Raw genomic sequence first — 26,734 nt, forward strand, 5'->3', positions numbered from 1 at the left:
AAATGTTTTGGTATGTATCACCAGTGTTCATAATATAGACATACTCACTTTTAAAACTTGCAACCTCATGTTTAGGAGATGTTTCATAAAAAATTCCTTTGACAACAGTGCTTAAAATCAGACTAAACCTTTTATTAAATTAACTACATGAATAGAGTAGTGAATAAATATGACTTTGAGTTTCTGAAATGCTTTCTTTTGACTCATGTCAGTACTTTTGTTTGCCTACCTGTGTATCATAAAATTATAAATGTAGTTAGTGATTAAAGAAATAAGTTGGATTGCTTAGTCCCAGCTTAAATAATTGTTGGAACCCTGGTAATTTCTATTTTGATTCTATTTTCATTCATAACAATGGGATTTAAAAAATTAGGTCTTAAATTGCTCGAATAGCATGTTCTATACCATGTCCTCATTTCTGTGGCTCTAAAGTGAACTGGTTCTAAAAGTAGCAACTGTTTACAGTAGTTGATTTGATTTTAAAAAGTTGTTGTTTTTCCTCTAATCTCAACATGAGTAGTAGTTCTTTTAAGTGTTTGCAGATTTGGAGCTCTTTGATTTGTTTGACCTCATGTTCTGTACCTTTCCCTGGCAGATTAGTTAGGGTGCTTGTTACTGCCCTGGTTGACTGAGGAGTAAGAGTGTGTACTTGAACCAGTCTGCCAGGCACCACTTTACAGCTCCCGAACCTCACTATCTTTTTCTTTCTTATAATTGGTGAACTTATCAGATAAATTTTTCTTCAGTAAATGAGATAATACATCCAAATGGATCAGCGCCGTTCCTGAAACTCATTAAGCTCCAAAGAAATTCTAGAGTGTTGCTGCTAAGACTGCATAATGAGAATTAAATAAGAGTACTGTTTAACTCCGCATAATAGACACTAAATTAAAAAATGTTCGCTTTATCCCCAAGTTCACATGTCCACCACATCCTGTTACTCATGACTAGGTAACATAGATGTCTAAATGTTTGCTTTAGTCTCCAACTGCAAAAAATGAAAAGCCAGAGGCCAGTATTCTTAGGAGTATTAAGGCAGAGGTTTTAGCATATTGTAGATGTGTAAATTAAACTTTTAATCTGGTTTATCAGATGCTGTTGACTGAGTATTTGGATATGAAAAACACAAGTGCAGCCTCTGAACCATCAGCTCAACTAAGCTACGCCAGTACTGGACGAGAGTTTGCAGCTTTTTTTGCCAAGAAGAAACCTCAAAGGCCAAAAAATTCCCTTTTCAAGTAAGTATCACTCTGCCAGTAACATACCAAGGTGTCAAGAAGTGTTAGATCCAAGTTGAATCACTTTCTACTTTATTGACAGTCATTACTTCCTCAGCTGAGATTGAAGTAATTTATAGAAAATAAATATATATTCAATTTTGTTTACTTTTTTTGTAAGGTGAAGTAGCTGCTTTTGATGTTGTCCATAACAGATCTCTTAATAATTAAGTTGCTTCTGAGAAGTTTCATATCAAATTAGGGAAATGAAACTCTCTGGTTGTTTCTGAAGAGGTTTCTATGAAATGAAAGAAAGTATGTTTTCCTTGAAAAAGCCCCAAGTGCAAAGAAGTAACCTTTATTAATGAAGGTATGCAAGTCTCCCCAGCTAAGCAGTACTTGCAGTATGTTTATAGATGTTTAATAGGAATAAACTGGAAGATTTTTTAAAATTACTGTCTTTGCCCTATCAGGCTATGCTCCCAGAGTGTAACTCTGTTGGTAATGGCTAATAGTTAAAAAATATGACTGTTAACATTGATAGTGCCAGCAGCTACAATTGATTGTGGACTTGCTGTTTATAAGGCACTATTACTAGTTGTTTTTCTCAATCTCAGTAAAACATAATTTAGATTTTGCCAAGTTTCAGTGATAGCAATTAATAAATTAATCAAGTCTTTCCTAAGCGGGAGATGAAAAATTAAACCATTTTTATGTATTATGTGATTTTTTCATTAGAGCAGTCTTATAACCAAAGGTTCTGTTTTTAATCCTTTTGTACACATACAAATATTTGACATAGAGAATTAAGATTCAAAAGAATTTAAGTAACTTATATGAGGTCACATAGCTGACCAGTGTTAGAAGCAAGATTTAAATCCTTGAAGTCTTAAGTAAAGATCTCTGTACCTTGAGGAATTAATAGATATTAAATAAATGATATTTATAAATATAAGCAGAAATATCACCTCAGTGGATTGAATTAGTTCTTTTTTAGTAGCTGTGGCTCTGTATCTTTTGGTTGCTTACCTTTGATATTCGTTGTTAACTTGGATTGATAGTATTCTTAGTAATTAAGGAAAGTTTCAACAGTTAATTATTTTGTGGTTTAATGGAGAAGAGATTTTCAGTGTCCCTGCCTGGAAAGAAATCCATTTTGTTTATTGAATAAAACATTTTTAAAGAGTATTATTCATGAGGTAGACACAAAGCAGTTAAAATACTTCAGGCTGCAAGTAACATCAAACCACACATTGAACACATGATACTATTGGGAAGTTCCACTAATGTGGAATTTTCATTTTTCAGTGCTACAGTATACAAAAGGCCCAGCCCTTCCCTTCTCTGTGTTTTCTATTGTGATGACTGATTTTTACATTAGTTTCATTGTAATAAAGATGATGCCAAGGTAATAGAAATAGGAAATGATTCTTTCTTGAATGTATAGGCTTTATTCTTTAGAGTAGTTTAAGGTATTCAGAATAAAGGACCAGAAAGTGCTTCGATTTCCTTTATACCCTTCCCCAGCTACTATTAACATCTTACCTTAGTGTGATGTATTTGTTAAAAATCAGTGAGCCTGTATTAGTATAGCATTATTAACCAAAGTCTATGGTTTACCCTAATTGGTTCATTGTGTTATACACTTTTAAGAGTTTTGTCAGATGCATAATATCAGAATAGTTTCACTGCCCTAAATAACTTCTGTGCTACATGCCTAGTCTTCCTTACCCTCCTCCTTTACCTCTGGAAACCACCAGTCTTTTTACTATCTCCAACATTTCGAATTTTCTAGAATGTTCTATAGCGAATCATATAGTCTTAGTTGCCTCTACATAACATATAGCGTTTTTAGACTGGCTTCTTGCACTCATTGATACACAGTTTAGGTTCTTTTGCCTCTTCCTGTGATTTGTACTACTTGGCATATGTTTGTTAATAACTATTGTTGATCTGGTCCTCAGTCTTTTGTGCCATTAGCGAATCCCCGCTCCCAGTTCTCCTGAAGTTGTAGGATTGTAGCTTAGGTACACTATGAAAGCAGTCCCTGGAAAGGGGAGGCAGACCACCTGGTTCATCTCTGTTGCTAGTTCTGCAGCTGAAGAGGGACCCATTTTCTGAATACATCGCCAAGTCACAAGGGAGTAAGGAAGCAGAACTAGTGGATAGAGGCAAATAAGACTGGCTCAGATGTGTCTGATTTGGCCCTACATTCCCTTTCCCTTTCTTTTTTGCTTTTCCTTCCCTTCCCCTCCCCCCTTTTTAAAATGTGAAAATACCATACGGAGGGCAAGGTAATGAGTACATTTCTTATCAAGCATTGTTTGTTGTCTCCTCCTTTGTTTCCCCTTCCCATCCTTTCCCCTCCTCCCCCCCCACCAAAGTTGTAAAGTTCATTTTTCAACATAATGACTTGTACATCTCATTGTTGCAATGGATCCACCTGTATCCCTATCTAAATGATTTGTTTTTTCCCTTCCCCTCCACAAATTATACCAACATCAAATACAATGAAAGCAGGGGTTATACCATGGGTGAGGGACATAGAAAGCAACAAAGAAACCATCTTATAAATATGTTAGAAACAATTGCAAGAAAGAAAAAAAATTTGAATACTTATCTTGGAGTTCATTTCACCTAACATCAACTTAACTGACCTTTTCTGCTTGTCTCAGACGAGTACTAGTTATTGCAAATAAGGGAAACCATGGGACCTATGTTTCTTTGGGCCTGGCTTACTTCACTTAATATAATTTTTTCCAAGCCTTTCCATTTCCTAACAAATAGGGCAATGTCATTCTTTCTGATGGAGGCATAGAATTCCATTGTGTATATATACCACATTCTTTTTTTTGGATCCATTCATCTACTGAGGGGCATCTGGGTTGGTTCTGTATCTTAGCTATGGTAAATAATGCTGCAATAAACATAGTTGTGCCGGTAGCGTTAGTATAGTCTTGTTTGTGATCATTTAGGTAAATGCCCAAAAGTGGGATTGGTGGGTCATGTGGAGTCTTTTGAGGAACCTCCATACTACTTTCCAAAGTGATTGAACAAGTTTACACTCCCACCAACAATGCAGTAAGGTTCCCTTCTGCCCACATCTCCAGCATCTGTTGTTATTAGAGTTCTTGAGTATAGCCATTCTAATTAGGGTGAGGCGGTATCTCAGTGTTGTTTTGATTTGCATTTCTTTTATAGCTAGAGAGATTGAGCATTTCTTCATGTGTCTATTGGCCATCCTTCTTTCCTCTTCAGAGAAGTTTGTTTTTAAGTTTTTAGCCCACTTATTTATTGGCAGTTGTTTCTTTGAGGATTTCTTTGTTAGGGAATTTAATTTTTTGAGTTCCAGGTATATTTTAGATATGAGACCCTTGTCGGTTATATGGCTAGTGAAGATCTTCTCCCAATCTGTGGGCTTTCTATTGATCTTGCTAGCTATATCCTTTGTCATGCAGAAGCTCTGCAATTTCTTGCAATCCCATTTGTCCAACCTTTCTTTGATTTGTTGTGTTTCTGGGTCTCTATTAAGAAAATTTCAGCCTTTGCCAAGGAGACCTAGGGTCTCTCCTTTTCCATCCTGTAATGTTTTCAGAGTGTCTGCTTTGACTTCGAGGTCTTTGATCCATTTGGAGTTGATTCTGGTGCAGGGTGATATACAAGGATCTAGCTTTAATTTTCTACAAGTGATTAACCAATTTTGCCAGCACCATTACTGAAGATCCCCGCCCCCTTTCTGCATCAATATCCATTCTAGGCCCAGGATTTTAAAAATTAAAACAAACAAACTTTTAGGTCTGAGATTTTTTTGTTTGTCTTTGTGGAAATTAGGTTTTTGAGTTTTTAGATTTCATGCTTGCAATCACCATGTCTAACTTTCGACCTTTCAGGTTTTGAGTTCACATATACAATACATTCAGCCAGTACTTGTGAAGTTGTATTTTTGGGAAAAACTCCAAACCCTAATTTGTTGGAGATGAACAAATTAACTTAAATAATTATTACACATTATTATTACTGGGTAGTAATAAAACCTTTCTGACAGAAAATTAGGTGGTCACTGAAGATTTGCCTCTTTCTAATATTGGTACCACTTTTCATGAGCCATGATTATCCGAATAAGTCTCCTGTGTTAGCAAGCGTGGGTGCCTTTGGCTATAAAACAAGGAGGTGAGACCAAATGATCTCCAGTGCCTCTTTTGCTATAAAATTTTCTCAATGTGTGACTTGTTACAAACATAAAAAGAAATCCTGAGTAGTGAAACTATATCAAGTCATAAAGGATTAAAATTTTGGAGAGCTGTAATCTGTTTTTATCACATCTGTGGAGGATTTTATTGCCCTCTTTAATTGCCCTTAGCCAAGGTTAATTAAGTGTGTTTAAGTTCTCTGCTTTTGTACAACGTGTGCTTCTCTATTTTTGTTTGACTTTTTTCTTTACCCTCTCTAATCAATAGTTGGCAGCATGTTTTCAGGAGGTCAGTGGCTTCTTTTCTGCACTTGACTGGCAGGTGGCACTTTTGAAGTACTGCACACTTTGCCTTCCTTTCAACTGTTCATGCCTCTTAGTTCTTGGTAGGGTTCAAAGAGGGGATCAGGTAACCCAAGTAATTCCCTCACAGACAGAGCTTCATCTTGGTATTCATCTTTCCTGTCAAGGAATGGATAAAGGGACATAATTAAGAAAATGCTTATATTCCTTTCTTGTTGCCAGAGACCTGTCTCATTGGACCATTGCTCTTGCTTTATCCTGTTTACTCCTTAGTATTTAAGAATTTTACGATGTACTCCTCCTTTTGTCAGACTGTAAACCTGCCTTTGAAAATCCCAGGTTTGAAATGAAATCTCTTAGTACATCAAAGGATTTACTATTCATTTCTATAATTTTACCTGTTCTTTTCTTGTTATATGCAAGCTTCTTCATGAGACCGATTTGCATTCATTGTTTTAGCTTTTAGAGAGCGTTTGGGTATCATGAGTCTATCTCTGATCTTTCTGACAATTTAAACTAGATTCTAGTCGTATGAATGAACATTGTGTAGGTTGATATTTTTGAGATCTTTTGTGAGGTGGCAGATTACAAACCCAGAGCCATTGGGAACATGATTTTGTAAGACTCTCAGAGAGAGTCTTACTTCTTTGATGTCACTATCTAGTGTCATTTCTACTATACATTGTATACTGGTTCTCTAGCCGAGGGAGTTGGGAAAGCAGGCATATCTCTGCGGTGGCAGCTAATCACTGATGATTTTGGAACTGGATAGTTGCATTATCAGAATGACTTTAGAGGATGCTCTTAATGGCAGTATGTATAGGAGTTCTGACAAATGATGATGGTAGTCTGAAGGTGAAGTGGAGAGGGAGCAGACCAGAGTTGTACTAGTTGAAATGGAGAATACGAAAAACATCCAAATATTATTTTAGAGGAATATTGACCAGGGAACATTGTCCCTGAGTCAGGATTTGGTACAGCCTTTGCATAATCTACTTGAAGTGTCATGAGTGTGAAATATCAAGGGGGCCACATAGACCAGAGCAGAGTATGTGGAGAAATACATCTCCAGATACTCCTTTCTCTCCATTTATTTGACTTGTTTTTTCTCTTTCTTTGCAGGTTTGAATCATCCTCCCATGCTATCAGCATGAGTGCTTACTTGAGAGAGCAGAGAAGGGAGCTCTATAGTCGGAGTGGAGAACTTCAAGGTAGGTGATTGGATTTCTCTGGAATAATTAATTTTCTGGAGGATGAGCTGAAGCATTTGTAGTATGTGAACTTGTGGTCCGTATTCATGAAACGGTTTAAAGACTTGATTATTTCTTTTATCATTGCTACCATCTGCTGCCAAGCAGCTACAACTAATCGCTGCAGAATTTATAGACTTGCTGCCATTGAAGTAGAAATTCTAAGCAAAGGAAGTAAGGCCAGACTCTTTTTGCTTAGACAGCAGATGAGTGCAGTTGCAGCTTAGCAGAATGTCAGTTCTTTGTGGTGGCCACTGTTACTGTTTTTATAGTTATTATATTTGACCCTTTTTGGGATGTAGCAAGCATAACTGAGAATTGGAAAAGGGCAAATACAGCCTCTGTCATTATTTAAAGGGTAGGGGGTGGTGGTGCTTCTAATAGGCATAACTTTTATACACAGAATACTTCATACTTGCTTGTGGTCACTAAGGGTTGCAATCCTCAGAAGAAAATACTTAGAAAATAAACAACAAATAAAATCAATCAGTAGCATTTTTTGTAATCTATTAATCACTAGTAAAGTGTAAGACACTATAGGTGTTAGAATGGGTGGAATTAAGTTGTGAAATATCTAAGATAAAGCCTTAAGATCTAGTTATAAAAGTATGATGTGTGTGTGTGTGTGTGTGTGTGTACTGTCAGCCCTCTACATCTACTGGTTCTATATGTACTTGTATCTGGTATAAACATACATAGATTTTTTTTTTTGTTACTCTTTCCTAAACATCACAGTAAAATAACTATTTACATATCATGTACATTGTACTAGGTATTGTCAATTGTCTAAATATTATTTAACGTATATATGAAGATGTATGTAGCTGATGAAAATTCACACCATTTTATATAAAAGACTTGAGCATCTATGGATTTTAGTGTCCATGGAGGATGATAGTATACACATATAGACACACACACAGAAAGAGAGACAGGGCACAGAGAAAAAATAATTAGCATCTTAAGTTAATTGTATGCCTTGACTTTTTCAGAGTTAATAGAGTGATTTTTATATTACTCTGGAATTCTGTATGGGTATGTAGACATTTATAATTTCAGATGCATTGGGAGTACTTGGAACATTTTGCAGTGACTAGCCAACATAATTAAACATTAAGTTTTTACGACTCATCCAAGATATACAGCAAAACATCTACAATAACTGTCAGTCATTCTGCATTTGACGGTTATTGCTAGTTTTACTTCAACCTTTATCATTGATGTAGGAACGTGTAACATTTCCCCAAAGCCCTGCTATTTTGCTCATATTTATATCATAGTAATAGTTCCATAATTCATGTGTAGTAACCAAAAGCAAAAAGCTAGAAATACATTCTAGAGTTTTAAGAAAACCAACACTTTACTCAATAATAAAATAGTGTTTCCATACATTCTAGACAGCATATGGAGAGCTTCTTGTAGGACTACAGAGCATAGTTAGGGTTGCAAACAAATGCAGGAATGATCCACTACCCTGTTATCAGACAGGGAATGGAAGGAGGAGGGTGACCCAGGCCTCCCAGGGGAATGGGATGGGGTAGGAAATGTAGAACAAAATGATGGTACAAAAGCTGCATTCTTGCAGGGAAGAGGACTGTAACACACACTGTTAGTTAAGGGTGCAGCAGGTTATCTGGGGCTGGTGAATCCTCCATATTCAAGTGTTCTGATTCTTACTTTTCTTCACTGTTGAAAAGGAATAGTTTATATTTGTTTCCAGAATTTTTATCCACCTGTCTTCTATTATATTAAATTTCTTTAATGGTGACAACAATCTCCTTTGTTTTAGAGGGCTGAATCCTGATGATTTCATTTTCTTAAATATTGGTGCACATTTTTAAAGAGCAGCTTTAGGTTCACATCAGAACTGAATAGGAAGTACACATGCACAGCCTCCACCTCTCTCAGTATCCTGTACCACAGGGAAGCCTTTCATCTGGCACTTGAGGATGAGAAGGTAGATCACATGATCAGTGGGGCAGCAATGCAGCCTGTCATTCACTCAGATTCAAGCATTATTAGTCAACAGAATAAATGACTGATAGTACATTTTTTTCTTCTTTTTTAGACAGAAAGAATAATGGACACTCTATTCTGTAGCCTCGTAGAAAAATTGTTAGTTCCCTGTCACTGGTCCATGATCTCTTGAGGGAGAATATAGTGCAGCAATGCAAAGTAAGGGTTCTGGGACCAGATTGCCTACATTAAAAAACAAAACAACAGCAACAACAAAAAATGAACTTGCAACTACTGGCCTTACACATCACCATCCAGTGCTGCTTTTTCTTTTTCTCTAAATGGGAATGTAAATAATAGTAACTACTTGCTGAGGTGATTTTTGAAGTTCTGATTTAACCAAGGCTTAAAAAACTGTGTGACGTTTAGAGAATATTATGCCTTCCTTTTTTCTCCCTCTTGAGTTATATTTGTAGGACTATGATTTGGAATTTTCATACATACTCTGTTTTTCCTTTATCTTTTATATTAAGTCTTGTTTGGCTTTCTAACTTGAGTTGTCATTTATTCCAGTGAGCTTTCTTGCTGACTCTTCTCCAACCTACTGCAACTGTGTGAGAGCACCACACGCGCGCGCGCGCGCGCGCGCGCGCGCGCGCGCGCGCGCGCGCGCGCACACACACACACACACACACACACACACACACACACACACACACACACACACACACACACACACACACACACACACACACACACACACACACACACACACACACACACACACCGGGATTGTGGTTCCTGCTATGCATTCCTATGACACTGTTATTGTTTCTGAGTATATACCATGCCATAGTGGGTCAGTACTCACATACCTGAGTTTGCCGTAAAACTGTAAGCTCCACACAGGACATCATATTTTATTTCTTGTGCATTTACAGTGCTTGGTACAGTAGATGTTTCATAAATACTGGTTGGCTCAGTGACAGAATGAATGTGGGCAGTTAAGGTTTAAAGTTGGATAGAGAGATCACTTGAGTGGGAGGAAGGGACACTGCAGGAGATAGGGACCACTGATAACCATTATTAGACATGCAGGTTTCCATGAGCTTTTAAATTTAACAAGTGGTGGTTGTGTGTGTGTGTGTGTGTGTGTGTTTCTCTGCAATTACCACGAATACAATGTTAATCACTAAAAATTATTTTGAACAGACATGTGCTTGATAAGAGAATGAATAAACTGACTAGATTTTATAAAAGTTTGATGTTGTTATTCAGGAGTAAAAGTTTCTCTGATGAATGCTTTTAAGTTTTCAGAATTAGTATATGTGTTGCCGAAGCAAGCACAAATTTTCAGAATTAAAACAAAGAGGAAATCATACTTACCTTCCATTAAAAATAGCCATCCTGTTATAACATTTCTTTCCATACTTTGTCTGGTCCAAGGACCATCCTGGGATCGGCATTTAACCTTCCCTTGAAAAGGCGTAATTGAATAGTTCATTCCACACCTAAAGAGACTGGGGAAGATTTTTGTCTCTTCTCTTAATTCCATATAGCTACAGGCTTCTTTTCCCAGTTGTTTGGTTTATGGGGTCAACTTTTCCTTCTGTCATTCAAGGACACGACAAAGAAACCTACCAGCAAGACCATGAAAGTAATGCTAAAAAACTCAACTTTTACATAGGTTACCTTGCTCCCAATGTTTTCAGTTTATCATGCAATTAAAAATGTTAGTTTAACAATGTATGAGGGGATAACAAATGTAAAAATGAAGTTTCTTTGATATTATCAACCCATCTCAATCGTCTCTCACTGTTAAGGTGCAGATGTTTCATTATATAGTCTACTGTTGTCAATTGAGCTAAGGAGGTAGGGGTGCTGCTGCTTCAAAGTGTATGAAATAACAGGTGGAAAATCTTAAGTTGTGTATGTGTCTATGTTAATCACCGATATCCTGTTGCTTTGAGCCTCTCTACTTTTGCATTGTACTGCTTAGAATGAACTGTTGTAAATGTAGAAAGATACTAGTTTTAATGAATATTTACCTTGAGTATAGCATCTCAGGTTAATGTGTAATTCTTCAGATGAATAAAATAATTGATGAACACATTATCGTGAGAAGGTTAAAAAATAAAAATACTGCTACAAAGAATGAAAATAAGTTCATAGGTTAATCATTTTCTCTGTGCCTCAATTTTCTCAAATTAAAAAAAAAAATAAAGCCATTACCAGAATTGTCTTATTTAGGATATTTTGACCATTAAATTAGATACTTGAACTCTGGAACAATTAGAACTATATTGATTGCAATTTAAGTAGTACTTTAAAAGTTATCATTAATGGAGTAGGAACATTGCATCCACTTTACCCCTTGTTTTCTTCCCAACACCAGTGCATTGAGCTGACTCTCTTCCATGTCACCAGTGACTTCCATCATGCAGACTCTGTGTTTGCTTTTTATCCCACTTGAGCTTCTAACAATCCTCTTCTTTTTCTTCTACTGCTGGTCTCTATGAGTGTTCTCATGGACCTGTTGTCTTCTGTGTTATTCCCATAATTACAAAACGTTTTTTCTTATAACTCTCCTTTCCTTCCCTTCTTTCCCCTCTCCTCCCCTCCCCTCAGCCTTAGGAGGATTCCTGTCATCACCTCTTTTCTCATCATCACTGAATCTGTGTAGTTCTACCACAGTGTTAACACTCGCAATTCATACGCTCCCCGCCTGCTTTGCACTGGCTGTCCTGGGAGTCATATCAATACAGGCAGATGGTCCACAGACAGCTTATGAAAAACATACATGGCTGGCCCATCATGTACTCAGTCATACGTTTCCTGTCTATCCTGTAATGGATATTTCTTGATTGACACTTAAATTTACAGTATTATTGTGATTTACTTAATATAAATTTATGACAACTACAAAAATGCTCCTAGATTTATTGAATCTGCCATTACCTTGACAGAGCCAGACCAAATGATTTTGTTGGCCCTATACAGTGTGTGGGTTAGATGTTCCTGAACTCTGGTCTTGGATATTACTTGCCTCAAATTAGGCTCATAAAAATATATGGTGGGAGGGCTGGGAAGGTGGCTCAGTAGTAGAGCACTTGCCTTGCATGCATGAGGCCCTGGGTTCCATTCCTCAGCATAACATAAGCAAAAAGAAAAAAGCCGAAGTGGCGCTGTGACTCAAGTGACTCAAGTGGTGGAGTGCTAGCCTTGAGCTGAAGAGCTGAGGGACAGCGCCCAGGCCCAGAGTTCAGGCCCCCAAAAAAGTATATATATATATATATATATATATATATATATATATATATATATATATATATATATATATGGCAGGAGACATATATTGGTATATAGTAGAGGTATACATTTATGTATGTGTGAGGAATAAGGCACCATCCTATTTCCTTGTTTTTAGGCACACACTTACTTAAGAAACCCTGCTGGAAGCTTTTGTAAGCCAAGAACCATTCTTTCATTTTTAAGAAAAATGAACTTACCAATAGGTAGAGTTCATTAATGGCCATTGATTCTATTAGAAATGTGTACTCAGTTTTGATTATAGCTTCTTTTATCTTGGGGCTATTTAGGTTCCTATTTGTACTCAATGATATTACCATTAAAGTGCCATTTTTATTCTTGTTAGTTTAATGAGTGGTGTTTCTAGAGCCCTGACATTAAAATATTCTGTAAAGCTCCAACCACTTGAGAATTGACATTACTAAGAGGATTTGCTTTACATTGTAAATATGGAAGTAGAATCATAAGGGAGAACTAGGCTTTTCCACAGATTGGAACTGAATTTTCTCATTTTTGGTGACTAGGTTTGTGAATACTTAAGGACATTGCATGCAATTAATCTATTTGAAGGTATCTTGTCTTAAGGTAAGACAATATTTGAGATAACCCATATTGGTTATCCTTTTCACAAAATTCTTTTTCCACCAGGAATTTCTCAGATAGCATGATGTTGTATAATGGAGCATTTAAAGCAAGATTTCACTCATGTATACATTTTTAGGGACATTTTAGCTGAAGTGAGGTATGGTATTTAGTACAGCAATTTCACACTCACAGCACACATTTGTTCCACTGCTTTAAATATAAGACGTACTTGTAGAGGTTTAGATCCTAAAATTGGATTAGAAAATTCATGCACCCTTTTAAATTTTACTTAATACCTTTCCAATAACTTTGTAACAATATGCAGAGAACATGAAAAGAAGTACATTCTTTTCTTTAAAAAATTTCATATAATTGTTTTAAATCTTGTGTAGTTTTTAAATCTTTCATAGTTATCTCTTCTGTTCTAGTCTATAATATAGTATGCAAAAACTAATTCTTCTTTCTTTGTATATTTATATCCTCACTTTTTGAAAAGAATGATCTTAACTTCTGTGTAAGATTTGGCTTACAATGAACTTACAATACAAGTTTTATAAGTACTAATTTTTCATCTGTTCTAAGAAGAAGCAATAAATGCACTTTTCTCGGATCATGATTAAACTAATTCATTATTTCAACTCATTTAGGAAGTAGAACTACTTTTACTAAATAACAATACTTTTACCTAATAAAAGTATTAGGTATAGCCTGTTAGACTCAAATCTGTGTGATACAGAAATTTATTTTATTTCAAAAGGCTTGTCAGTTGTAGATTTAATTCATACAAAACGAATTTATTTTCTGAAAAAGCCTAGCTTATAGTCTATCCTGGTTATCTTACCTCATAGAAAAATTACTGCTAGTTGAATTATGTATTAAGAGAGCCTATATTATATGAGAAAATGCATATTGGAGGTACAAAATAGACAGCATAGTACCTATTAAAGCCAATATATCTTACTCTTGAGATATGATCATGGGTTGTTTCTCAGTACCAATAGGTGATATGTAAACTCATTTTATAATATTCCATTGTATTAATCCATCTATCTATTCATACACCTAGGAGAAAAGAGGAAATGCTGCTATTAAATGAAATATAATATATTTGAGTTTTTAAAATGATAAAAATGTATTTCTTTAAGACTACGTTACACCTTTAATCTTAAGGTTTTTAGAGAAAAGAAATATAGGAAGCAATAACTTTGAACATGACAAAACTGAAAAGTTTAATAAAAGTTCTTTTAAATCTCATATTTCCATCAATTTTGTTCACAATTGATTTTTAATAACAAAGTAACAACTTTTTTATATTCTTAGACTTTGTTTAGGACCACAGAAATTATATTCTTGGCAAATACAATCATGTATATAATACCATTCATCCTGAGTTTTTCTTAATAAAATTTAAAAGATCATAACCATTTATGCCATATAGTAAATAAAGCAATTATTTAAAACTATAAAAATGATAAATCACAAGTTTATCCTTGCCTTGATAAAATGTAGTTTATGAGATAATTTTATGTTTTTGAAATGAAACTGGTATAAGGTAGGAATTAGCTTGCATCAAGTGATGTATTGTCAATCCCCAGAAAAATAGAAGAAAACAGTCCATGCACAATAATATTTCAAACAGAGCAGATTTTAGTAGTAGAAGGCCTTATAGAACTCATGCACATGCTTTTCAAATTTGTCTTGTAGTTTACAGTCATCTATTTGAAATCGTAATTTTGAAGATTGAAATAGAAATGGTTTGGAGACTGGGGTTTAGAACTACGTAGACCCTCACTTTTTTTGTTTCTTTCCATTTCTCTGATGTGGGCACCGTTTGTTACCTCTAAAGACTTATAAGTAGATATCCACACAGATAGAAATTTGATACAGGAGGTTGATGACATTATAAATGCCAAGGAAAACAACAGACTAATCAATAAAGGTGGCAAGAGAATTTATCATTTTAAGAAAATGTACTATATTTGTACTTCAAATCAGTTTCAAAAATACATTTGTTTTAATGAATTGAGAACCCAAATGTAAAAGGTAAAACCTATTGAAAAGAATGTTCACTGCAGCATTGTTTGAATACTGACCTAGAAACTACCCAAAGGCCTATAGACAGGGGAATTGATACATAAATTTCAATAGAGCCATTACAGTAGAATACTACATAGTGATAAAAACAACCTTAACTTTACTATTCATTGTCTTGGCTGAATCTTGAATCTAGTTCTGTTATATATCCTATGTGGTTAAGAATATGCAAAATGTAAAATCATGGAGCATAAATGTGAAACTCAGGAAAGAGATCAACTTTGGAGACTGGAGGAGGGAATGAGCAGAGAGAAGAGCATATGGCTCTTAAGGTAAGTTAAAGCATCTTTTAAGTCTGCAAAGAGAACATATTCTGTACTTAAATGTCCCCATTTAGAATTTCAGCCAAATTAAAAGTTTCTGTGTCAAAGGGACAGGCTTTTTGGCTAATAACATATCAGAATTTCCAGGCCCAAGGCAAAACTGGAGCTATCCCTGAGCTAGTACTATACTGTAAATAGTTTATCACAAGATAACTTTTGGGTTAAGTAAGTTCTTAACTGACATTCCTGATCCATTCTCTTCTCATCCTCTGAGTAGACATCAAACACCTCCAGCGGGAATCAGTAGCTGTTCCGCTTTGTTCCCCTTATCTTTCCTAGAACTGCATGCTTATTGATTGAATACAAACTCATCATATGTTTATATGTCCAGCATATTTCACTAGGCTTTTTTTTTCCTTTTTTTCTCTTTTTTTCAGTTGTGGGGCCTGAACTCTGGGCCTGGGTGCTGTCACTCAGCTCTTCAGCTCAAGGCTAGTGCACTACCACTTAAGCCACAGTGCCACTTCCACCCTTTTCTGCTTATGTGGTGCTGAGGAATCAAACCCAGGGTCTCATGCATGCAAGGCAAGCACTCTACCACTGAGCCACCTTCCCAGCCCCTCACTAGGCCTTTTTGATTCTATATTGAACAGAATCAAGTTTTCCATTTGAAGGGGCAAAGAAAACTCTACGATTGATTTATAAAGATTTAAATTTGTCCCCTAACATTGTTCTTCTTTTCTTCAATGTTAATATTGCCCTTGATTTTTAGTTAGACGTATGGTCACAGAAATGAACATTTTTAAAGTTTTCTTTTAGCCAGCCATGGATATGTAATTTAATTCTGGGAAATAGGCTATGAGTAAAAGTAATGTGTTTCACTTCAGGTCATGTTCTTACAGGGAAGAACTCTTCCAACTCAAGTGGCTGAAGACAGTATTATGAGTGAAATGAGAATAACTCAGACCAGGCAGTACAGGGATGGTAGCATAGAAAGAGACAGAAAGAGCTAAGGCTTCTGATTGGCAGGGGCTTCCTATTTATTAAGCTCAGATATAAGGAGGGAAGGGAAACTTTCAGGTAAACAAAAAAACATTGAGGAATTTCATGCACTGGGCGCAGCATGGAAGAATGTGTGAAAGTATTTGAGTTTAGGCTATGCTCTCATAATGTGAGTTTCAGAGAACAAGTCAGATACAACATTTTCTGTTAAGGAAGAAACTCAATTTATATATACACACTGGTTCTTTAATTATAATTTGTCATTTTCAGAAGCCAGAAATGATAGGAAGGACACCAAACTTATTGGCAAACTTTGATTCTACCAATTAAAGAAATTTAAGCATAAAAATGAACCAATAGTGTGCTAGTTAATGTTAGGAAGATAAATCATTATCATATATGGAGAAAAACAATTATCATCTCATACTGATTATTTTGAATAGTGTCCCAGTGTTTACTAAAACTCCTGTAGAAAACATGACTTCGTTTTATATGCAACCATTGTCTTTTCAGCTTGTGCCTGATAGATGAGGCTGGTTGGGCTGGCAAGGATCAGAACAAAGGATGAATCGAATCTGTTTCTGAAGCTCCATGGGTTAAAATGAGAATATTTAGCTTGCACTGCAAGTGGGGATGGCAGCTTGGTTCTCTATGAAGACTGTAGAATTCTGTGTGCTTACATCTGATTTGCAGCTTGTGGTTTTGGTGTGGATTGAAAATATGCATCAAGTTAGTTTTGGCTTCCCCACAAATTTAAACTCAAGCAGCACATATTACAGTAATATATGATAGTATGTATAAATGCTACATGAATATTGTAATAGTCATAATATAGGATGTTCATTCCTCGAATTGTGATGACATCTACTGAATTGCAGCCAGTTCATTTGCATATTCATGCCCACTTAGCTCAAATAAGTCTCTATTTGTTTGCACATTAATGTCTGATTTCTGCATCAGTTAACTAATTTACATATCCCTGTTCAGTTGGTTAGTGATGTTCATATGTGGAATATTGGTGTGCTTTATTTGTGCTGGGATTAGCTTGGGTAGTATTATGACTTAATAGAAGGAACACGTATTTCTCATTTCACTTGTACAAAATGGACAGATCACTTTAAACTTTCTGAGTTGTACATTACTCCTTTATAAAATGACCTTAACTATCCTGCGTAGCTCATAGGATTATCCTATCAGTTGACACACTGAAGGACAGAAGGTACAGTCAACATTTCTTGGCTAATTTTATTCTTGGCACTACTCCTGGAACATCTCCAGCATAAGAAGCCATCCCAGGTACTGTGAAAGACAAGACAGTTGAGTAGTTCCATTTCCAGTGAATTTTAGAAGTACTTAGGGAGCATGAAGGAGAAGGCATTTAACATTTCCAGAAGATGAATTAACCACCAACCAACCAAAGGAAGGGAAGCCAGTGCTGTAGGGAGAAAATGTAAATCAGCACACAGACAAGGGAGAGTTTCATGGAAATGCAAGCATTTTATTGCAGTTGAAACATAGAGTGTCTGAAGAAGATTGAACCGAAATAAGGGAAAGAGGTAGTCAGGTCTCAAAAGACAAGTTATGACATAGCAAGGTATGGAATTTTCTCCGTGAATGTTAAGAACTACTCTAAGGGTTCCATATAGGAGAGTAATTATCAAACTTGCATTTGTTGAAAAAAATACCTGATGTCTGCACAGAGTATGAAGTGAGAGCAATGAGCTTGCTTCTAAGGAGGCAAGTTGTTTTGTTACTTCAGGTAAGAGCTTGTGGAGACAATGCCAGCTTTTTAGGACAGGTGGGAAGAGATCCAAATGCTAATTGGAGGTAGAATTAGTTGGACAGGAAATTGTGGGGTTGGAGCAGGAGATACACATTTTGGCTGATTACCATTTTTGCAATCAGGTAACTTGAGTTGATAGTGATGTTATATGTTAAGAAAGGGTAATTTTGATGGTGTGTTAGATAAGGATGAAGGTAGTTTTTCACAGATCTATCTAATCTAATTTCACTAATCTTATCTAGAATTCTTGGTTGGCTTTTCTTGCTAGATATTACCTGCTAATTACACTTTCAAGACAAAATGAATGATATTTCCTTTCCTCTTTTTTTTCTATTGTGTCTCCGTGACTTCCTATTTTGAATAATGTCTTATTGATCGTGTCACTGGTAGAAAGCAGAATTTTGTAATGACTCTTAACTACCTAAATCCTCTCCCTATGTGGACAAGATTTGTGACTATGACAAACTGTCATTACAATGATTAGTATATAGTATATAGCAGTACAGAAGGTATTTGGCTACTGTGTTTGACCCACCTAATACTTTGACTTTGAATTAATCAAAAAGGAGATTTTCCAGTCTGGATCTGGTCTTAACAGGTGAGCCCTTAAGATAGACAAGAAACAGCAGCAGATGCTCTTTGGCTGGGGTTGAAGAAATAACTTCCATGATGAGAGTAGAGTGTGTGGTAAGGACCTGAAAAACCTCCGTCCAACCACAAGGACCAGAATAAGCGAGGAAGTGAGCCTGTGGCCTCAGATAATTCCTGGTCTCAGGGCTGGGTCCCCAAGATAGGTCCCACATAATCCATGCCTGGACTCCTGAACCACAGAAATTATGAGATAACCAGATTATGTTGTTTTAAGCTTCTGAAGTCACAGTAATTTCTAGAAAAACAATACACTACTCAATCTTGATATTCTGTGATTCCTACTTTATGATTCCCTCAGAGTAATGGATGGAAGTTGATGAACTATTTCTCTTACTATAAGAAAGAAAACCAATAAGCTAGCCTCATCCTACATGCTACTAATCCCAGTACTTAGGAGCCTGACATAAAAGGATTACTAGTTTGAGACTAGGGAGATGTTTTTTGAAAAAAAAAAAAAAACAAACCCAAAAAACCAACAACAACAAACAAGAAAGAAAAGGAGGAAAAGAACAAGGCGTAGATTGAATCAAGAATCAGAAGAAGAGGTGGAGGAGGAGGAAAGGGAGTAGGAAGAGGAGGAGGGGGAAGAGGATGAGGAAGATGGGGGGAGGAAGAAGAAGGGAAGGAAAAGAAAGCAGCAATCTCTTTTTTTTTTCCTCTTGCTACAGTTTACTTCAGGTATCAGTTTTGCATTTGCTCCCTGTCCTTCTCTATGCTTGTTTATTTGCAAGCTGAGAGAGACTTTGGAAAGTCTGATGTCTGAGTTCAGTGTAGTTCTTGTTTCTGTGGATATTATGTATGAAATAACAATTTTGGAAATATACCATAGAAACATGATTATCATAATCCCCTGTGGCAGACAGAACAGATTCTTTCCTTTTTGAGCTGATTCAAAGGCACCTGACCCTGAACATATTTACATCAAACTCAAGGATCTCCTTTGCCCCCCACCTAACTTCTTTACCAATTTCAGGAAACAGCTCCCTTGGCTTACTAATTGCTGATCCTGGAAGTTATCCTTTGTCTTGCACAAGTGAGTTCTCAATAGGTCTCCTAAGTGTCTCATACACCCATCTATTAGGACTTCTTGCATCCTGTGAAATCAGCTTAGATTTGCAGTCTCCTTATGCTTTTTGTCTCAGTTCATGGTCTTTATACACTGTGGCTCCTGGTCAGAGTGAGATGAGTTCATAGTATGACAAAGGTATAACCTCTGTCAAATGAATACTACCTGGGATAGAGTTGCCCTGCAATTATAGTTGAGTCAGACTTCTTTGAGTTCTTTATCTTCTAGCTTTTTATGGCATTGGGGATAATGAATACTCATTAACTATTGTCCTTGCATGTTTAATCACTGATCTGTCCATTTAAATTCCACTGCTACACCCCATTGTCAATCCTGCATTTAAAGAAAGTTTCTAATAATTTTGTGACAGAATGGAAAAAGGAAAGAGGATAATAGCTGTGAATCCACACAGGCCTTAGGAGGAGAAATGCTCATTGTCACATGAAGCTGAATAGTTGGGAATCCATCCAGGAGTGCCATCTAGGGACAGTTCTCCCTTTTGGGCCATAAAAGTCTTATGTCAAGTGTGGGAATTAAGCACAAATATGGATGGTGAAACAAGGTTACTAACCCTGGTGATGTGGCTACTTGGGTATGTCATTGCTTCTTAGAAGTAAGACTAATACCTATAGATTTCTTCTCTTATTATTTTCAACATGATCTTTGTAAATGAAAAATTGACTACCCTGCCCACATTTCTGATTTCTTAGGGAAAAAAGGACTTCTAAAATTTGTAATAAAGGATCTTGAAAGAAATAAAATTTTGCAATTCTTAAAAAATAAGCCTGTCTTTAAAATAGTTCCCAGCCATGACCCAGGTTCTAGCTGCTACCATTCTCCTGATTGTTCTTGCTCCTTTGTTCTTGCTCCTTTCTGGATTCCTCCAAAGAGTTCTTTGCACTAGAACCAGTGTGATTCAAAGTAGTTAGTAGCCAGACATAGTGTATACTTGTAATCCCAGAACTTGGGAGGCTGAAGCAAGATCATGAGTTTGAGTAATGTCTTGAAAAATGCTCTTATTGGGCTGGGAAGGTGGCTTAGTGGTAGAGCGCTTGCCTTGCATGCATGAGGCCCTGGGTTCGATTCCACAGCACCACATATGCAGAAAAAAAAACAAAACTGGAAGTAGCACTGTGACTCAAGTGGTAGAGCGCTAGCCTTGAGCTGAAGAGCTGAGGGACAGCGCCCAGGCCCAGAGTTCAGGCTCACGACCGGACCCCCCTCCCCAAAATGCTTTTATTAGATCTTCCTTGGGGAATTTAAGGAATTTTTGAAAAATTCTTCAGACTAGGTTTGCTTCTTTATTTATAGCACTTAAAATCATCCAGTCAGCTGGACACTGGTGGCTCTAGCCTGTAATCTTAGCTACTCAGGAGGTTGAGATCTGAGGATCGCAGTTCAAAGCCAGTCTGGGCAGAAAAGCCTTGTAACTCTTATATCCAATAAACCACCAGAAAATTGGAAGTGGTGCTGTGGCTTAAGTGATTGAGTGCTAGCCTTGAACAGAAGAGCTAAGGGATAGCACCCAGGCCCAGAGTTCAAGCCCCATGACCGACAAAAAAATAAAAAAAATCATCCAATCAAATAATATGGAGTGCTTATTGTGTGTTTATCTTTTATTTGAAATTCTGTATATTCAGGTGCTGTCAGATGAGTATTATACATATGTGTATTGTACATTAATAGTCACAGAATGGTTTGAGTTGGGTGAGAAAGAGGGAGAAAGAAAATGGAGAATAATGTATGGATAATAATTTCAAAATGTACATAATATCTATTCATGAAAATATCATAAAGATGTTGGAGAAAAGATAGATAGAGGATGTAAATTTTCATAGTGTATTTCGTACAAGTGAGAAAGATAACAATGAATAATTGTTAATCTAAACTAATAATAACACCTGATATAATAATAAGCACTTTCAATTCATAATTTTACAAATGGAAAGTTAAGTATTACACAACTAACTGGCTGAACTAGTCAAAAGCTTAAGTCTTTTGTTTCTAAGTGGGCTTTCTCTAATGTCTTAATACTTGCTAAAGTATATGAATATATCATAGATTAAATTATATTAAGGAGGAAGATAAGGGAGCTAATGTTATTTGAAAGAATAGGATAAAGTTACTGAGATGGCACTTTTGAGTACATGCGTAATTATAATTTCATTCTCATAATCATTTTGTCAAGTATGCCTTATTATCTCATTTTTTATGGCTAAGAAAACTATAGCTCATGGAGGTTAAGTAACTTGACCAAGGTCACAGAACCAGTAACTGACAAGGTTGTTCTATAAGAGTTTTTATTATGTAGCATTTGCAGAATAGCTTGCATTTGAAATGCTTTGTCTTTTTCTACTTTATTGAGATAATTTATGTATTATAAGCTACATTCCTTTATCATGAACAGTTCATTGAGTTTCTATAGATGTATTCCCTGAAAATAATGTCAGCAGCAGAGTGCGGAACATATTTATCACAGCCGGGCACAGGTGGCTCACTCCTGTAATCCTAGCTACTGAGGAGGCTGAGATCTGAGGATCAAGGTTCAAAGCCAGCTCGGGCAAGGAAAGTCTGTGAGACTCTTATCTCCAGTAAAACCACTAGAAAACCGGAAGTGGCGCTGTGGCTCAAACGGTAGAGCACTCGCCTTGAGCTGAAGAGTGCAGGGACATTGCCCAGGCCCAGAGTTCAAGCCCTGTGACTGACCCCCTCCTACCCCCCCCCATAAAAAGAAAAAGAACATATTTATCACCCAAAAACTCTGCTTTTTACTCCACCTCAAGCCTTTTGTAACTCCTAAAATTCTTTATGTCACAATAAATTAGCCTGACATTTCTATGTAAAAAGTGTCATCTAGTATACACTTATGTGACTGACTTCTTTCATTTCACATTGTGATTTTGACATTCATCTTCATTGTTACACATGTCAGTAGTCTGTTTGCCTTCATTGCTAAGTTATATAGTCTTGTATAGAAATACCACACACTATATAGTTGTTATGTATAGATTTGTTTGAGTTTTTAGTTACTGTGAATAATATGCCAAGAATCCTGGTATATGAGTTTTTGTGTGGGATATGTTCTTCAGGCCCATTTTCAATAAAGAAGTAGGAGAGCCAGGTCATATGGTTAGTTTAACTTCTTAAGAAACTGCCAGTTCTCTGAAGTGTATCATTTTTTTATGCCTGCCTTCAGTGTATTTCAAAACTTGATATTGTCCGTCTTTGTAATTGTAGATCTTGAACTAAGTGTTCTCTGGTATCTCATTGAGGTAGATTTTGCATTTTTAATGTTACACTTTAGATGTTACATTTTTAAGTCTACAGCTTACTCATATATGGAGCTATAGATTTGAGACTACTATATCTAAATTAGAATACACTTCAAACTTTTGACTTTTGATAATTATTTCAAAACTCTTATTCTACCTTGACATATCTTCAGAAAATATTAAATACTGAGAAAATAAATGTAACTACTTTACAAGTTATTTAGAAAGCCACATGTGAACTTATTTGCATGCTAAATAATTAGTTCTTAGTATCTAGTTACTGATGGTTCATGCTTGTAATCCTAGCTACTCAGGAAGCCAAGATTCTAAGGGATTGCAGTGTAAGGCCAGCCTGAGCATAATAATCTTCAAGACTCAAATTCCAAATTAACTAGCAAAAATCTAGGTTGGAGGCATGATTCAAATAGTAGAGCATAGGCTGATCAAGTTTGAAGCCCTAAGTTCAAACCCTAGTAACACACACACACACACACACACACACACACACACACACACACACACACACACACACACACACACACACACACACACACACACACACACACACACACACACACACACACACACACACACACACACACACACACCCCACCTTATAAGTGCCCATGATTGCCTATTTAGTTCTAGCATCTTCTGAAAATTTATAGATTTGTTCAGAAGAATCTTGTTGTAAAACTAAAAAATTTTAATTGTTGCTCTATTACTCACCCGAGGGCTCATCCAAAATGCTGCTAATTAAGACTTTCCTTTCTATTTTGAGTGCCACCATGGCAGCAAATGGCATCTTAAACTGACAAGCCATAAATTAAAACTTGCAGAATGCACAGTCTGGTGTAGGGGAAATGAAGTTATGTATAGGTGACTTGTTCCATTTGAATTAATCAAAGGGCTGCTGGTGTAGACCAGCTGTGTACTCTGATGACAAAAACGAATCTTGACATTTTGGATAATGAAAATTCAGTTCAGCAGCTCTTAGAGATATGTATGATAATATATTGTCAGTCAGAAGCAGAGGAAAGAGGGAAGCACAAACCTTGTCTTATTAAAATAGACAATGTGACAAGTGGACATTGCTGAATCTCTGGTTTCTAAAAAAAAATGTCAAGGGAAACCTCTTTTCAAAAAAACAACGATAGGAATAGCTGTTGTATGGAAAGAGTGTGAAAAGACTTGACTTGTGATGCATGACCTCTTTGACAGTTGCCTTTGTTCATGATTCCTAGTTTCATGGTTTATTTTACTAGGGTTCAGGGTAAGGCAAGAGAGCCCTGGAAAGGAGACTTACTGTTTTGGTTAACACAGTTCTGCTTTATATCTTGTAAGCCCACTTATTATTTCTTCTGCGTGTGTTTTTTCTAGTTTAGCAGATTAGCTGCACTGTCTCTTCAAAGGCTATCCAATCAAGGAGGGGTTATTAAAACCAGGGCGATTTATGACTGAGAATTAATTAGAGAAGCATTTTCATGCAAAACATCCAATTTTTTGATTAGCAATGGAGCAGGGCCGCAATTAACACTCTAGGAAGCTTAAATTTCCAGCTTTTTGATTCTCAGGAAATGAGATTATCAAGCCAGGGTCAGGCACTTGACAGCAATGTAGGAGTAGGGGGGAGTGTGAAATAATACGTTTTTAAAAAAAGGTCTTTTGATTTTGATTCTGAGATTGGTATTCAGGCGATGGAAAATTCATAGGAGAGGAAGAATAAAAGTCCTGAGAAGGCAAGAACCTGTGAATGCCTCATTCTTTAGTGGCCTATTTGCTATGCAAAATATCTGTCATAAATGTTTGCTCAGAGAGTGTTTTAGAAGCACTGCAATATTTTTTGTTCATTCATTATTACTTATTATTCAATCTTTCTCTCATAAATTTCTTTTGGATATTCATTGCCTGAACAAATATTTAAAATGTTTATATGTGTTTGGAGGGAGGCCAATATTTTTTTTCCTCACTCTAGAGAAAGAAGCTTCTTTTCTAAATGGTAATTTGGTAGTTTTAGAGGCTATTCATTTTTGTTTGCGTTTTAATTATTTTAAGTCACTTGACACATAGTGTAAGTAGGGAGTTCTGTCAAGCCATAGATTACCACTGATTGATAAGAGACCTTTGTCAAGGTAGGTGCCTGAAATAAGAAGTAAGGCAGCCCAGACCTGCTGGTAAACAAAGTATATTCTGTCGTGAGTATAATTGTTCCCCAAGGAGATGAAACACAATGAAAATTCATTTGTTCTAGAAAATATTTTTTACTCTCTCTCCTTGATTTAGACATCTAATTTCAGTTGAGAAATATAGGCTATATATATATTTTGTCTTGGCCCTCTGCCAAGTTCAAATACATGTATTTGTCTTTGTTATTCATTAGATTACAAAAATCTTAAGTAAATGAACCTTGTTGTTTTTTTTTCTTTTTATTATTATCATTAAGCAGTTGTACAAAAGAGTTGCCATTTAACGAAACAGTTTATGAATGCAATAGATCTTGATCAATGTCACCCAATATTCTCACCTATCCATCCTTGTTAGTATGTTTATATCATTACCATCCCTTTCTCTCCCGCTTTTCATGTTTGTACAAATGGTACTTTTCTTATATATGAATACTACAGTATGCATAGTACAATAGTAATGTGTAACATGTATATCCAAATATTATGGGGGTAATAAGGACAGGGGCATTGTTCACATTACATGCAATGCAGAGGTGAACTGGCAAAGCCTTCCTTGGTGTATGTAAGGGAAGGGTTGAAGATTGGTTAGTAGAGCTGTGTTGATCTATCTTCTCAAAAGTTCCACCAGCCTTATTATCTCTATTTAAATGAAGCCTTCCTTGATGTGTGACAGGAGGGTTGAATACTGGTTGGCACACCCATGTTAATCTGACTTCTTTCTTGTCCCCCTCCCCACTAGCCCTAGAATCTCTAGTTAAATAAAAAGGAGCTTTTGTTAGAATCCTGACAAATACTTAAAAAGCACACAACACTTCATAAGTAGATTCTAGACTATGCCTGCCATGAATGGGAGAGATCATGTAGCATCTATCTAATCAGAGATGTTTTTGGCTGCAGTTTTCTCCCTAAAGCATTTCTGATTGTGGAACATGATTCATTGATCTGTTCTGTCATTCTTGCAAACCCACTACGGATCCTTTGCTTTGTCTATCCATCTTGCTTAATCTCATTCCTTTGTTGTTGAAAAGGACCCATCACTGGCTGGATGAAAATTGGCTGCTGTTAAATCTTGGGGAAAGGAAGCGAAGGAAAACTTGCCAGTCAGAGCCTGAAGAGTTGAGTTGATCAGATTTGTGTCTGTCCTGCTCAGTACTGATGTTCACGTTTTGGGGTGTTGTTAATTACATGGTTTTGGTATCCAGTGAAATGCTTTCTGGAAAATGTGTACAGTTTTCCAGTTTATAGCTATTTTCTTTGTTTCTACATTTTTCTGTTTGTAGCATGAAGGGTTTAAATAGATGAATTAGAGATTTTTTTAAGCATTGTGTGTATGCATTGAGGGACATTACATGTGTAACCTCCAGGATGTCTGACACCCCCAGCACTTTACGGATTTGTGAAATAGTGACAAGCTGTCTAATTCTCATTAGATCTGCAAAATGCTATTGCTGTGTGTGGATAAAAACACAAATATTGATTGAAAACATACAAAAATAGTTCCTACTTGCATCTTACATCTGTGGAAAAAAAAACAGTAAAACAACTTCAATAAAAATGCTTTAAGTGAGATCCATGATTCCTTAATGCTTATTAAATGTGTACATACCT

The 26,734-nt window shown here is 36.2% G+C and overlaps 1 protein-coding gene across 2 annotated transcripts in view; it reads left to right on the forward strand.

Moving 5' to 3' along the window:
- Exoc4 (exocyst complex component 4) overlaps positions 1-26,734 on the forward strand; it is a 691,851-nt gene that overhangs the window by 197,828 nt on the left and 467,289 nt on the right. For both annotated transcript variants that reach the window (XM_042695949.1, XM_042695950.1), the window contains exons 8-9: positions 1,093-1,238; positions 6,832-6,920. In XM_042695949.1, the coding sequence (XP_042551883.1) occupies positions 1,093-1,238; positions 6,832-6,920 (235 nt within the window). The remainder of the gene's footprint in view (positions 1-1,092; positions 1,239-6,831; positions 6,921-26,734) is intronic.

Source organism: Dipodomys spectabilis, unplaced genomic scaffold, assembly GCF_019054845.1.
Source record: "Dipodomys spectabilis isolate Male_0828 unplaced genomic scaffold, ASM1905484v1 ptg000197l, whole genome shotgun sequence".
Lineage (NCBI taxonomy): Eukaryota > Metazoa > Chordata > Mammalia > Rodentia > Heteromyidae > Dipodomys > Dipodomys spectabilis.